The sequence below is a fragment of the Triticum aestivum genome, chromosome 7A (assembly GCF_018294505.1).
Source record: "Triticum aestivum cultivar Chinese Spring chromosome 7A, IWGSC CS RefSeq v2.1, whole genome shotgun sequence".
In the NCBI taxonomy this organism is placed as follows: domain Eukaryota; kingdom Viridiplantae; phylum Streptophyta; class Magnoliopsida; order Poales; family Poaceae; genus Triticum; species Triticum aestivum.
In genome coordinates, this window is record NC_057812.1 from 260,778,330 (window position 1) to 260,792,740 (window position 14,411).

The 14,411-nt window shown below is 50.6% G+C and overlaps 1 protein-coding gene across 1 annotated transcript; it reads right to left on the reverse strand.

Annotated features, from left to right (window-relative positions):
- Positions 1–9,118: 9,118 nt before the first annotated feature.
- On the reverse strand, positions 9,119–12,007 carry LOC123151880 (ACT domain-containing protein ACR4). The gene is made up of 7 exons (XM_044571520.1): positions 11,754–12,007; positions 11,602–11,647; positions 11,376–11,490; positions 11,167–11,234; positions 10,401–11,021; positions 9,883–9,987; positions 9,119–9,757 (listed from the first exon to the last, which is right to left on the reverse strand). Exons 1-7 carry the CDS (start codon positions 11,828–11,830, stop codon positions 9,407–9,409), a joined length of 1,383 nt encoding a protein of 460 aa, XP_044427455.1. The 5' UTR covers positions 11,831–12,007; the 3' UTR covers positions 9,119–9,406.
- Positions 12,008–14,411: the final 2,404 nt, after the last annotated feature.

Here is a 14,411-nt window from a genome sequence, read left to right on the forward strand (position 1 = left end):
CATGCTCAACGCTGGAACCAAATAACAATTATTTAGGTCTAAAACTAATCCCGAAGGTAGATGTAGAGGTAGAGTGCCGACGACGATCACATCGAGTTTGAACCATTTCCCACGCGCATCGTCACCTCTTCCTTAGCCAATCTTCGCTTAATCCGTAGCCCTTGTTTCAAGTTGCAAATGTTAGCAACTGAACTAGTATCAAATACCCAGGCACTACTGCGAGTATTAGTAAGGTACACATCAGTAACATGTATATCAAATATACCTTTCACTCTGCCATCCTTCTTCTCCGCCAAATACTTGGGACAGTTCCGCTTCCAGTGACCAGTCCCTTTGCAGTAGAAGCACTCAGTCTCAGGCTTAGGTCCAGATTTGGGTTTCTTCACTTGAGCAGCAACTGGCTCGCTGTTCTTCTTGAAGTTCCCCTTCTTCCCTTTACCCCTTTTCTTGAAACTTGTGGTCTTGTTGACCATCAACACTTGATGCTCCTTCTTGATTTCTACCTCCGCAGCCTTTAGCATTGCGAAGAGCTCAGGAATCGTCTTATCCATTCCTTGCATATTATAGTTCATCATGAAGCTCTTTGTAGCTTGGTGGCAGTGATTGAAGAACTCTGTCAATGACACTATCATCAGGAAGATTAACTCCCAGCTGAGTCAAGTGGTTGTGATACCCAGACATTCTAAGTATATGTTCACTGACAGAACTGTTCTCCTCCATTTTGCAGTTGTAGAACTTATTGGAGGTTTCATATCTCTCAATCCAGGCATTTGCTTGAAATATTAACTTCAACTCCTGGAACACCTCATATGCTCCATGACATTCAAAACGTCGTTGAAGTCCCGGTTCTAAGCCGTAAAGCATGGCACGCTGAACTATCGAGTAGTCATCAGCTTTGCTCTGCCAGGTGTTCACAACATCTAGCATTGCTCCTGCAGCGGGTTTGTCACCTAGCGGTGCTTCCAGGACGTAATTCTTCTATGTAGCAATGAGGATAATCCTCAAGTTACGGACCCAGTCTGTGTAGTTGCTACCATAATCTTTCAACTTAGCTTTTTCTAGGAACACATTAAAATTCAATGGAATAACAGCACAGGCCATCTATCTACAACAACATAGACATGCAAAATACTATCAGGTACTAAGTTCATGATAAATTAAAGTTTAATTGATCAAATTTCTTAAGAAATCCCACTTAGATAGACATTTCTCTAATCATCTAAGTGATCACGTGATCTATATCAACGAAACCATGTCCGACCATCACGTGAGATGGAGTAGTTTTCAATGGTGAACATCACTATGTTGATCATATCTACTATATGATTCATGCTCGAACTTTCGGTCTCAGTGTTCCGAGGCCATATCTGCATATGCTAGGCTCGTCAAGTTTAACCCGAGTATTCTATGTGTGCAAAACTGGCTTGCACCCTTTGTATGTGAACGTAGAGCTTATCACACTCGATTATCACGTGGTGTATCGGCACGACGAACTGTAGCAATGGTGCATTCTCAGGGAGAACACTTATACCTTGAAATTTAGTGAGAGATCATCTTATAATGCTACCTCCGAACTAAGCACAGTAAGATGCATAAAGGATAAACATCAAATGCAATCAATATAAGTGATATGATATGGCCATCATCATCTTGTGCCTTTGATCTCCATCTCCAAAGCACCGTCATGATCACCATCGTCACCGGCTTGACACCTTGATATCCATCGAAGCATCGTTGTCGTATCGCCAACTATTGCTTCTATGACTATCGCTACCGCTTAGTGATAAAGTAAAGCAATTACATGGCAATTGCATTTCATACAATAAAGCAACAACCATGTGACTCCTGCCAGTTGCCGATAACTGTGTTATAAAACATGATCATCTCATACAATAAAATTTAGCATCATTTCTTGACCATACCACATCACAACATGCCCTGCAAAAACAAGTTAGACGTCCTCTACTTTGTTGTTGCAAGTTTTACGTGGCTGCTACGGGCTGAGCAAGAATCGTTCTTACCTACACATCAAAAACCACAACACAGTATAGTGATTGCTTTTTGATCTTCAGAAAGAACCCTGTTCATTGAATCCGATTCAACTAAAGTTGGAGAAACTGATGCCCACCAGCCACCTGTGTGCGAAGCACGTCGGTAGAACCAGTCTCACGTAAGCGTACGCGTAATGTCGGTCTGGGCCACTTCATCCAACAATACCACTGAATGAAGAATCAACTAGTGACGGCAAGCAATATGTATATACCCACGCCCACAACTCCTTTGTGTTCTACTCGTGCATATAACATCTACGCATAGACCTGGCTCGGATGCCACTATTGGGGAACGCAGTAATTTAAAAAAATTCCTACGCACACGCAAGATCTATCATGGTGATGCATAGCAACGAGAGGGGAAGAGTGTTGTCCATGTACCCTCGTAGACCATAAGCGGAAGTGTTATGACAACGCAGTTGATGTAGTCATACGCCTTCATGATCCGACCGATCCTAGTACCAAAAGTACGGCACCTCCGCGATCTGCACACGTACGGCTCGGCGACGTCCCATGAACTCTCGATCCAGCTGAGTGTCGATGGAGAGCTTCGTCAGCATGACGGCGTGATGATGGTGATGATGAAGCTACCATCGCAGGGCTTCGCCTAAGCACTACGATGATATGACTGAGGTGGATTATGGTGGAGGGGGGCACCGCACACGGCTAAGGGATCAGTGATCAACTTGTGTGTTCTAGGGTGCCCCCTGCCCTCGTATATAAAGGAGCAAGGGGGAGGCCGGCCGCCCTTGGGGCGCGCCAGGAGAGGAGTCCTCCTCCTAGTAGGAGTAGGGCTCCCCTTTCCTAGTCCTACTAGGAGGAGGAATGGGGAAGGAAGGAGAGGGAGAGAAGAGAAAGAAAGGGGGGCGCCCCCCCCCTTCCCTAGGCCAATTCGGACTAGAGGGGAGGGAGTGCGCGGCCCTGCCTTGGCCGGCCCTCTCTCTCTCTATCTCCACTAAGGCCCATGTGGCCCATTAGTTCCCCCGGGGGTTCCGATAACCCCCTAGCACTCCGATAATTATCCGGTGACCCCCGGAACTCATCCGGTGTCCGAATATAGTCATCCAATATATCAATCTTTATATCTCGACCATTTCGAGACTCCTCTTAATGTACGTGATCATATCTGGGACTCCGAACTACCTTCGGTTCATCAAAACACATAAACTCATAATATCGATCGTCACTAAATGTTAAGCGTGCGGACCCTACGGGTTCGAGAACTATGCAGACATGACCGAGACACGTCTCCGATCAATAACCAATAGCGGAACCTGGATGTTCATATTGGCTCCCACATATTCTACGAAGATCTTTATCGGTCAAACTGCATAACGATATACGTTGTTCCCTTTGTCATTGGTATGTTACTTGCCCGAGATTCGATCGTCGGTATCTCAATACCTAGTTCAATCTCGTTACCGGCAAGTCTTTTTACTCGTTCCGTAATGCATCATCCCGCAACTAACTCATTAGTCACATTGCTTGCATGGCCTATAGTGATGTGCATTACCGAGAGGGCCCAGAGATACCTCTCCGCTACACGGAGTGACAAATCCTATTCTCGATCTATGCCAACTCAACAAACACCATCAGAGACACTTGTAGAGCATCTTTATAGTCACCCAGTTACGTTGTGACGTTTGATAGCATACTAAGTGTTCCTCCGGTATTCGGGAGTTGCATGATCTCATAGTCATAGAGACATGTATAAGTTATGGAGAAAGCAATAGCAACAAACTAAACGATCATCGTGCTAAGCTAACAGATGGGTCAAGTCAATCACATCATTCTCTAATGATGTGATCCCGTTAATCAAATGTCAACTTCATGTCTATGGTTAGGAAACGTAACCATCATTGATTCAACGAGCTAGTCAAGTCGAGGCATACTAGTGACATTCTTTTTGTCTATGTATTCACACATGTACTAAGTTTCCGGTTAATACAATTATAGCATGAATAATAAACCTTTATCATGATATAAGGAAATATAAATAACAACTTTATTATTGCCTCTAGGGCATATTTCCTTCAAACACTGCAGGATACAAACGCTTACCCATGACGCACAGACCCCGCAACAAAACACCCATGACCTGCCATCCTCACAACCCAAGCTCCTCCAGGACAACATGGTGAAGGAACAAAACCACTGAAGTGAGAAGAAACTAATTGACAACTCACTCGCACCCCATCATAACCTGTTGCTGCAATCCTTGCCCCTCGTCCTTGCCAAAACAACACACTGCACCAGCAAATCCAGGGTCTCCACCCAACATCCCTCCAACAAGGTATTATCGGTCACGTTAACATGTTGACTACTAATAAAATGCCTTCAAGAAGGACCACAGTGCAAAGATGCCTCCAAGAAGGGTAGCGGCGTCCACGGGCGTTGGCAACGCAGTATCCGCCTAAGCAAGAACAACCCCCTAGATTGCTAAAACATTCCCGCCGCAGCACTAGACGAGACACACATCACACCCGCAACCCACCAACCACACCACCAGAGTTGGAGGAACCAGGCTAAGCAGCCTCTCCACCGCCACCAACACCTCGCGGAGACGAAGAGCTGCACACAGTTGAGCTCTCACGGGATCCAAATCGAGCTTGGCCAAGGGAGATCTAGTGTCCAAGACCCCGTACACGCCGCCGCGACCAGACGGTGCGCCGCTTGTCGCCGGAGATGGCACACACCTCACAGTCCTAGTTGAGCATCGTGAGACCACAAATAGATTCTCATCAAGCTATGGTTTCCACACAACCACTGTGACTGTCCTAGTCGCCAGAAGATCACGGGCCACCGCTCGGGATCCTGAGCTCCACCGACAATGTTGGGTCGTTCAGAGCCGACACATCATAGTCACGCGAGGTAGAAAGAATCCCCGTCGTCGTCCAGATCACAACGAGGGCTTTGACCGAGGGCACTGCAGGTGACGGCGAGGGGAGTGGGGAGGCGGTGATGGAGCCATCAATCTACCAAGGTTTGGCGTGTGGCATACCTAGGAATTGTCGTACACACTTGGTAATAGCGTAGGATCTGTACTGAGCGGTATACTAGGGGTGTGTTTGGTTGCCCGCACCGAGCCCAACCAGGCCCGCGCAGGAAGGAAGAGGCCTGTTTGGTTGCCTGGTTTTCCTGTTGGGCCTGCATCGCACGCTTCTCAAAGCAGCCCAGAGCCTGGCTCGCTGGAAACCCTCGGATCGGCAGTTTCTCGCGAGCCAGGCTGAGTGCGGTGCGAGGTCGCATGGGCGGGAGCGAGGCACGGGCGAGGGGGGATGGCGGGAGATGGAAATCTGGCGCGCTGTCCCAGCGCCAAATTAGCCTCACCCCCTTTCACTCGCTCACCATCGCCACTGCCCCCCTTTCTTCCCTACTGCCTCACCACCGGCGACGGCGGAAGAGGCGGCGGCGTTTACGGCGGATCTGGTGCTCCCCTTGTTGTTGACCACCGTCTGGTCGACCTACTCTGTGCCATGGCTCCCCCTACGCCGTCCTCATCTCCGATGCCGGTAAGCAGCACCCCCTTCCCCTTTGTTAGCTCAGTGGTTAGGCCTTTAAGCTAGGTGTAGGATCGATTTCCCACTGAACGAACCGTCGATGTCGACTAGGTTATGGACGCACGGATGAGGCTGATAATCCAGGCAGCAGCACTGATTAGTGTGATTCAGGCATGGGTCATGTTCATGCACCAGAGAGCTGTTCGTCGTGCTAGGAGACCATTGATCTGCTATGGTCCATTATTTCCTCGGGAACAGGAAAGGATCCAAAATCTGAACTACATCTACAACTGGAATGACGTCGAGGCTCTATCGATGCTTAGAATGAAAAGAGCACCATTTAAAAGGAGCATGGGCCTATTACAAGATAGCATCAACACCAGTGTTGAAGAGAAAGTGGTCATGTTCCTCCATGTTGTTGGCCATAACCAGAGGTTCAGGGTCATTCACGACACGTTCAGGAGATCAATGGAGACCATCTCTAGGTACTTCAAGCAGGTGCTTTTTGCTGTTGGGGAGCTTAGCGGAGAGATGATCAGGAGACCATCTGGCCAGACTCCACCCCAAATTCGTGGAAGCCCAAGATGGTATCCATACTTCAAGGTGAGCATTGACAATATACACTTTTCATGGTTTGATATGCTTGTATTGTTCAAGTTCAGCACTAACACATGCTACCGATGCCATTTTCAGGACTGCATTGGGGCAATAGATGGTACTCATGTCACTGCCAGAGTTTCTAGGTCACAGTCTGCAGCATACAGGGGGAGGAAGCACTACACAAGCCAGAATGTGCTTGCTGCTGTTGACTTTGATCTGAAGTTCACATATGTGCTGGCTGGCTGGGAGGGGTCAGCGCATGATGCAAACATTCTCACTGACAGCATGAGTCGACCTGATGGGATCAACATCCCCGACGGCAAGTTCTACCTTGGAGATGCTGGCTATGTATGTCGGCCGGGTATTCTTCCACCCTTCAGAAAAACAAGGTATCATCTCAACGAGTTCTCTGGTAGGAACTTTCCCAGGACTGCACAGGAGCTGTTTAATATCAGACACTCCAGCCTTAGAGTAACTGTTGAGAGGGCATTTGGAGCTCTGAAGAATAGGTTTAAGATCCTGGATCAGAAGCCATTCCACCCATACTCCACTCAGGTTAAGCTAGTTCTTGCTTGTTGCATTCTGCATAACTGGATCCTCCAGTGGGGCTTTGATGAACATGAGCCTGAGGAGGAAGAGGTCGAGCTTGACGATGTTGTTAGCTCTGGCCATGGTGTGGAGGCATTTGACAATGACGCTTGGAAGAACAAAAAGTTGGAGTGGGCAGAGGCAATGTGGCTTAACAGAGGTCAGTGCGGGATTTGAAGAAGAGGAAGAAGAAACAGCAGCAACAGAAGCACAGAAGAAGAGGAAGAAGAAGAAGCAGCAGCAGAAGCAGAAGAGGAAGATGAAGGAGCAACACCGATGAACTATCCCATATTTAGCCAATGACTCTTAATAATTTGATCCGTCATTTGATTGTAGTTACAATGAACTGTCATTTGTTTAACTAGGTGGCACTATGTTCAGATTGTGTGTGGTAAGGTCACCACTAGTTAGAAGTGGTGACAACACCTTATGCAGGTTGCAACCAAACACCATGTCATATGTGCACCTAATGCAATGCGGGCAACCAAACGCTGGGTAAAAAATGGTTGTCTCATGCAACTAGGGGCATGCAGGCAACCAAACGCTGGATCAAAAATGATTGTCTCATACAACTAGAGGCATGCAGGCAACCAAACTATGTGCATGTGATTTTTTTTTTGGCCTGCATCCCTTCAAACCAGCTCAATAAAGCCAGACTCAATAGACCCAGACTCACCGGGCTAAGCTAAATCGACAATGTAACCAAACACGCCCTAGGTAAACTTCGTCACACCTAAAAATCGTTCATGCCTTCGCCACTCTGGGAGAGACTGCGTGTCTGCTGGCAGCAGTGAGCTCCTTTTCTTTTTTCTTTTCTTGCTGGAGACACGAACAAGAGGTTCAAATGCTTTGTCTTTTTATAAGCGCCAAGCAAAAAAAATTCCCGCGAATGCCACGTGATATTTCGATGATAAGAACGTGGGAGGTGCTGTAGAAAGCAAGCAAGACCATGACGTGCAGGGAATTAACAAGGGACACCACCTTTTGCGCCCTTTCCTTGAGATCGCACCTTGTGTCCCAAAACCCAGTCGTGCAGGCAACTGCTGGTCTGCCGCTTTACCACCTTGTGTAACCAAATCCCCTTTTCCTTTTATCACCTTGTCACCATGTCATGATCACCTTTGCTTAACTCTGTCCCAAACCATGCGAACTAAGCCTTGCCTAGACCACGACAGACAGCACTAACCAACGAAGCAATTCCCTAGCTAACCAAAGCCGAGCCTAGTCGGGGTCGGATCAAGAGAGTGTGCCGGGAACGCAAAGGCTGCCTCGCCTTGCCACCGGAAAGGGCAGCAGCGAGACACCTTTGTGTCGCCTCGTGTCGAGTCAGCCACCACCACCACCACCGGCGTTTCTTGTTACCGAAAGAAAAAGAGAGGGCCGCGCAGCGCAAAACCTGTGCGGTTCCCGCGCGCCATGAAAAGGTGGTGGCGAGGCTGGGGCCGCGGCGGCAGTGAAGGTTTTGTCGCCTGGCCTCAGCTCAGAGGTTTAGCACTAGCCCCTACAGGAGCAAACTGTTCGGTTTGGGGGGCTGCCAACAGTGTGAATCACGTGCCCTTGCTGTGCCTCCGTATGAGCCGCGCCAGCGCTCCTGTGCCCTGCTCCTTGGAAACTCCAAGAGCTGGATCGAGCTCGGCGTCTCAGCCCTTTTTCTTCGTCTCATGAAAACAAACCAGCTACTACTGTTCTCTCACTCTCTCTCCCTCTCCCTCCTAGTGTCACTGTGTTACTGCAGTTCGTCGGGAGAACACATACACACACTGACTCCGGTTTGAAACTTTGAACGACGCGCTTCTGCCATGGCTGCTGAGCCATGTACGTCTCGTGTGCATGCATTCATTCCTTGGTGTCCATGCTTGTAGCTTTGCTACGGAGCCACGGAGGTGGTACTGATCGGGAACGGCAGTTGAATTAACTCACCTTCTCTTCTGCGAGGCGCACGTGATGAGAAAGTGAACCTCAGTGGTCTAGCAGCGCCTCACGAGCCGACGAGCATACGCACGCATTGATGAAAGGTACAAGATTAATTAAACTACTAGTAGTACCAGTGTTTTAACATTGAACGGGAAGAAACCAAGACGCCGTACATGATTTGCAGTTGAATCACAGTACTCATCTGTTTGCTTCGGCATGGCTAAGCATCCTTTGTTTTGACACCACCTAGACCGTCCCAAGTGCATGCGTATATTATAACGAACCCCGCTTGCTTTAAGCTTTCGCACAAGGACCTCGATCGCACCTTGTTCGTGTCTTCGTATACTTCGTATACGTTCGCAGGTCAATTTCCACATCTCGTGATTCGTGGTTAACTTAGCTTCCCACGTCGATGCTGACGCGGACAGTCCATCTCGGACACAAGCAATCCAGAGACGCAAGATATGGCAAATGATGAAGAAGAACGACAAGATTGAGAATATTTACACTGCTACTGATTGGCGACGAAACATGCACGTTCCTTTTCACCCAAGAAGTTGACAAGGATGGTTAACAAAGGAGCCGCGCCCTAGCCTAGCTACGTACTTAGCTTAGCTAGCTAGTAGCTACGTACTACAGCACTGCAACCCTGAGCTAGGTAGGTAGGTCCATCCATGCTCCTCTAAGACTAAGAGCATGACCTGATGAGCTGATCGACCGGAGCTAGGTGGTAGGTAGGTCCATGCAGCCGCTCTAAGAGCATGACCTGATGAGGCCGAGGTTGTAGAGGAACTTCTCGGAGCGGGACCGGATCATGTTTCCGAGCGAGCGACCGCCGCCGTCGCGGCCCGGGGGCGACTTGGGCGCGGCGGCGTCCTCCTTGACCAGGAGGATCTCGTCGCCGATCTCCGCCCGGACGGCCTCCACGGCCTGCGCCTGCACGGGCATCCCCGACGCGGTCACCACGTAGAAGACGTTGGCCGCCCGCTCCCCGCGCGTCGCCACCTCGGCGTGCGTGACCGACAGCCCGTGCTCCCGGAATATACGCGTCACGTCCGACAGCAGCCCCACCCTGTCCTCGCAGCACAGCTCCAGCCCAAGCCCCTGCCAAGTGCAAACGCGTCACATGCTGTGCGTAGCACTTCTCGTCTCGCAGTGCGGTGCAGCTCGGTCCAGTAAGAATGTTTTTTGTGTCCGAACCAAATGCATATGATGATGATGATGTGTACCTCTGTGTTACGGCGTTGGATGGCGGCCTCGAGGCAGCGGCGGAGCTGCTCCCGGTCTTGGTCGGAGGCGGCGGCGCCGTCGTCGAGGTGCCTGATGTAATACTCCTGCAGGAGCGGAGGAACGATGATGAGCATGTGTCTGTCTTTCCCATTCTGCCCGTACGTTAAGAAAGATACTCCTGTAAATGCATTTTCTTCTCGTTGTTTGTTGCGTATAGGAACGAAAGGAGCTGTTTGGTCAGTCAGTCAAGCTCACGCAAAACTAGGTAGGATCTCCATCCTTCCCTCGTCACATGCCAAGATCTAACAAGCAGAGGCATCTCTGCTCTCTGCTCGGCTCTCCAGTACCACTAGCGTGTACTGCCGGTCAAAGAAATGCGATGCGAGGAGCATCGGAACCGGTGAAAATGCTGTGCACTGGACTGGAGACTGGAGAGTGGCACTGGCAGGGAAAGAAAGATGCATCGACTCATGCACACAGTCTCATCAGGGAGAGGAGAAGGGAAAAACGCGCGCACCTGGTAGGCCTCGGAGCCCTCGGCGATGACGGTGCCGTGGAAGACGAGGTACTGCATGTCGATGAGGGTGCACACCGTGTCGAACAGCAGCTTCGGCCGGTCGCGGCACCGCACGTTCACCAGCGTGTACCCCCTCTCGGCGCAATCCTCCACCACCACCACCGGCAGGCTCCGGTCGTCGGCCGCCGCGTCGCCGTCGCCGCCGTCGGTGCGGTGGGCGCCCCGGTCGGCGTGCATCATCTGGTGCAGGCGCCGCTGGGCGTGCGGCGCCGCGGCGCGCGCCGAGATGGCGGCCCGGGCGGCCTTCTTGTCCCGGCTGCTGCCGCGCAGCACGTGCCGGAGCAGCCGCTTCACCGTGTCCAGACGCTCGGGCTCCTCGATGCCGCCGCCGGTCTCGGCGTCCGTCACGTACATGAGCGCCGCCATGCGGCCGTCGTGCGTCCACACCTCGGACGCCGCGATGTTGCACTTGAGGTTGGTGAGCACCGCGAACACCTCCGACAGGAGGCCCGGCCGGTCCCGCCCGATCAGCTCGATCACCGTCTGCGCCGCCTCCGCCTCCGCGTCGACGCCGACGCACCGGTCCGTGCCGCGGAAGCTGAGCGACCCGGCTCCGAGAGACTGCAATCAACACGTTCCTATATCACACCGCCGATCCCGAACTGCAATGAGCTCACACTCTGCTCTGCACTCTGCTCTGCCTTTGCCAGGGAAACCATTAATCCGCAGGCAGCTGCACAGGCTGGGATTCTTTGTAGTACTTTACCTGCTCAATTCTGTCGATGACTTGGCCGTCATAAAGCTTATTCCCTTCCTCATCCACGACATGGAACACTGCACAAAGGTGGAGCCTCATCATCAAGATTGGAAAAGACGGAAAGATTTACGCCCAAATCGAAAGCAGAAAGCCACGCTAGCTTCCTCCTTAATCTTTCCAAGACAGGGATGCTGCAAGTGAAAAAAGGCCCTGCTCACCATCCATGAACCACTCCCCATCAGAGGAAATGTAGGCCCGGTTTATGGTCAGCTTCAGATCGGTCAGCACCTGGACAACCTCTAGCAAGGTCCCATACTTGTTCGCGCTGTCAACCTGCGCAAAAAAACCGGGCGTGAGAAATAATTATGCAAGGAAAAGAAATGTCGGCACAGAATTTGCAGCAGGAACCAAGAACAGAGCAGGGCTCCGGAGCTGTGTCTGTACCTTGACCAAGGTTGCAGTCATGTCGGAGGTATTATCCACGGTGACCCTGCAAGTTCCCAAAGGCCAAGGAGCAGCAGCACAGTTAACAAGGGACACAGGTCAAAGGGGGCAGAAAGGAGGAAGAACATGGGGTTGCGAGGAAGGAGAGAAACCTTGGAGGGTTCATCTTGATGACCAGCTTCTCGAACTCGTCCACTATCTCGTTGCTTCGAGACCCACAGGCCATCATTGTTCAAGACCCCTTGTTTTCTTGCTTGCACAAGAGGAAGAAGGTGGTGAGGCAAAAGGGATACTTCTCCTTTGCGCCCCCAATCTGAGTGTACTTGTGGTGGTGGTGCCCCTCCTCCTCTTCCTCCTCCCCTGTTGCTGTTTGTACTCTCAAGGCTGAAGCAGCTCACCTAGTCATAGTATATATATATATATATATATATATATATATATATATATTTGTTTATGGACTTACGGGGGAGATATATATATATATATTTGTTTATGGACTTACGGGGGAGATAGAGAGAGGACATGGCTACTTGTGGATTTGTGTTCTCTTTTCTTGTAGTTGTGTATGGGCAGACCGGCAGAGCCTGTGGTTTTAGTTGGTGTCCCTTCGCCGGTTTAAAGGGGGATGTTTGGGCGAAAAGATCATCCCAATGGGGAGGCTTTGTTTCTGTGCCTGGCCATATTTGACATGCTTGCTTGCCGGCGCATTTCCAACCCTGACCCATAAACCGGACACAACATCTGTCCACGGATATAGATACGAAAACCGGTCATTCAATGTTATGCTATCCCTATACATTTCAAGTAGTGTTTCAACCAACTGAGCGAAAATCATGGAAACAAGTTGATATTCATACAAAACGGAGCACATTCACTGCATTTTAGATAGTTTTCATTAACAAAAGGGGACCGGACCTAAACCTAGACTACGGCGGCGTCCGTCGTCTAAGTCCTTGTTGTTCCCTTCCGACGACCGCGTCCTCCATCCGCCGTCTCCGTGAGCGGCGGCGATAAAACCTGTGAAGTGAAGGTGCGGTCACCGGCGAGGAACACTAGAACATACATAAGTAGAAGAGGTAGAAGATATGTAATGTTGGGTTCTACGTTAGGGTGCGTCGACTGCAAATTAAAATTCCTACCCGCAAAACATCCAGAAACATGCTACGGGAGATGGATCACGGATCGTAACCACTACTTACGCAGTGCCGTGCAACGGAAAAAGAGTTGGGGCAGTGCATCCGCGGGATTTGTCTCCTCCTTGTCCGATCTCCCTCGAACAATTGATCGTTGGATCCCACGACCAGGTTCACCAGAGCAACGCAAGTGCACCGTCACTAACGGTATCGGCGCGTGGAGGAGGAACACCAAGCAGTGCTAGGTCCGATCACATAGTCGGGGACGAGTGGAGGTAGCTAGTTGCAACACATGCAAAGTCCTAGTGACGACGCCGAAGTGATTAACTAAGAACGTATGCTGCACCTCCACTATATATACACATCCGTCACAGGCTCAACACTTGGGCCTCACTCGGATCCTAAAGCCCAAAGTCTACTCGGTCAAGATCCAAGTCCAGCTCGGATCACATCCGACCATTGTCATCGGATACGACCTCGTAGGTTCCTTCCCTTAAGCGCGTGACCCTTTAGGTTCAAGTCGGCTTGGTCATAGGTTGGATCACCTCCGACCTGCTCAGTTGGTAGCGACCACTAGCAAGGCGTGCCGACCACCAAGCAGACTATGAAGTTTGTTGGCGAACCTATACGTCATACTTCCATTCCCTTTGCCACACGATATATGTTGTCGGGCTCAAGGCGATATGCTCATCCCTGTTACAACCCGACTTCTTTCTCGTTTCAGTGATGCCGACCACAAACTGGATTATCCCATAATCCTTGTTGCATGACTATCTTATCTTGGTCAGATCACATGAGGGGACCAGACTATATATCTCCTGATTGGATGGGAAAATCCCATCTTGCTCGACCATGTCTCGCAGCACGGGTCTGGACAAGTCCGAAACCTACCTTTATATCTACCCAGTTACGGAGTAGCGTTTGGTCGGCCCAAAGTAGGTCTGTCACCATCCCGAGTACATGCGCCAGCTGAGGTCTTGCATAAAACATATGTTGTACTAGAGACTCACAAATGGCATATCGATGGGTCTCATAGTCAGCTCTATCTAACTTGGACCTTATCTCGACTCGGATCCGAGTATGTCGGATCCGACCAGATCCTTCCAAGTCCATATTACCTGTTGACGTCCTGGGAACGTGGGTACCCAGACTTGTCTACCTGCGGCCCACGGCGTGGCTCCGTCGACGGCCCGGTACGGCCCAGCTTCAGCATCAAGAACCCAAGACCCTCATGAGGGGCCAAGCCTCGTGAGGTGGACGACACCAAGACTTCCCTGGGGGGGCGGCCTCACCAGGCTGGCTCCCGAGGAGCGGAAATATCTATACAAGATGCACCTCGCGAGGTTCATATGATGTGAGCCGTGACGACCAAGGCCAGGCGGGAGCCAGCGGGCGTAGTGTACCAGTTTCCTCTTTGGTGCTAAGGAGGCAAGCGCAGGCGCGGGTTCCCGAGGAATCAAGCAAAGGTTTCCATATTGGTGCAACATGACCAAGACCACCAGGACGGCAGGACGGAGGTCATCGCAGGGCCCATTACAGCCTCACCATCAGAGACTTTTGCAGGCAAAGACCACTTTTGTCAGGATAACTTGTACTAGTTGTCTTTCTTCAATTTGGCTGTTGTGGGATCCCTTCCCGCCTATATTTGGGGAGAGGAGCAAGGCCCCTATAAATAGG

What these genes read in the sequence shown, in the direction of transcription:
- LOC123151880 (XM_044571520.1), bottom strand. Translation starts at nt 11,830, where the DNA reads ATGATGGCCTGTGGGTCTCGAAGCAACGAGATAGTGGACGAGTTCGAG. An exon ending in ATCAAGATGAACCCTCCAAG is followed by an intron (nt 11,648 to 11,753) that starts GTTTCTCTCCTT and finishes GGGAACTTGCAG; the next exon opens with GGTCACCGTGGATAATACCT. An exon ending in TGACTGCAACCTTGGTCAAG is followed by an intron (nt 11,491 to 11,601) that starts GTACAGACACAG and finishes TTTTTTGCGCAG; the next exon opens with GTTGACAGCGCGAACAAGTA.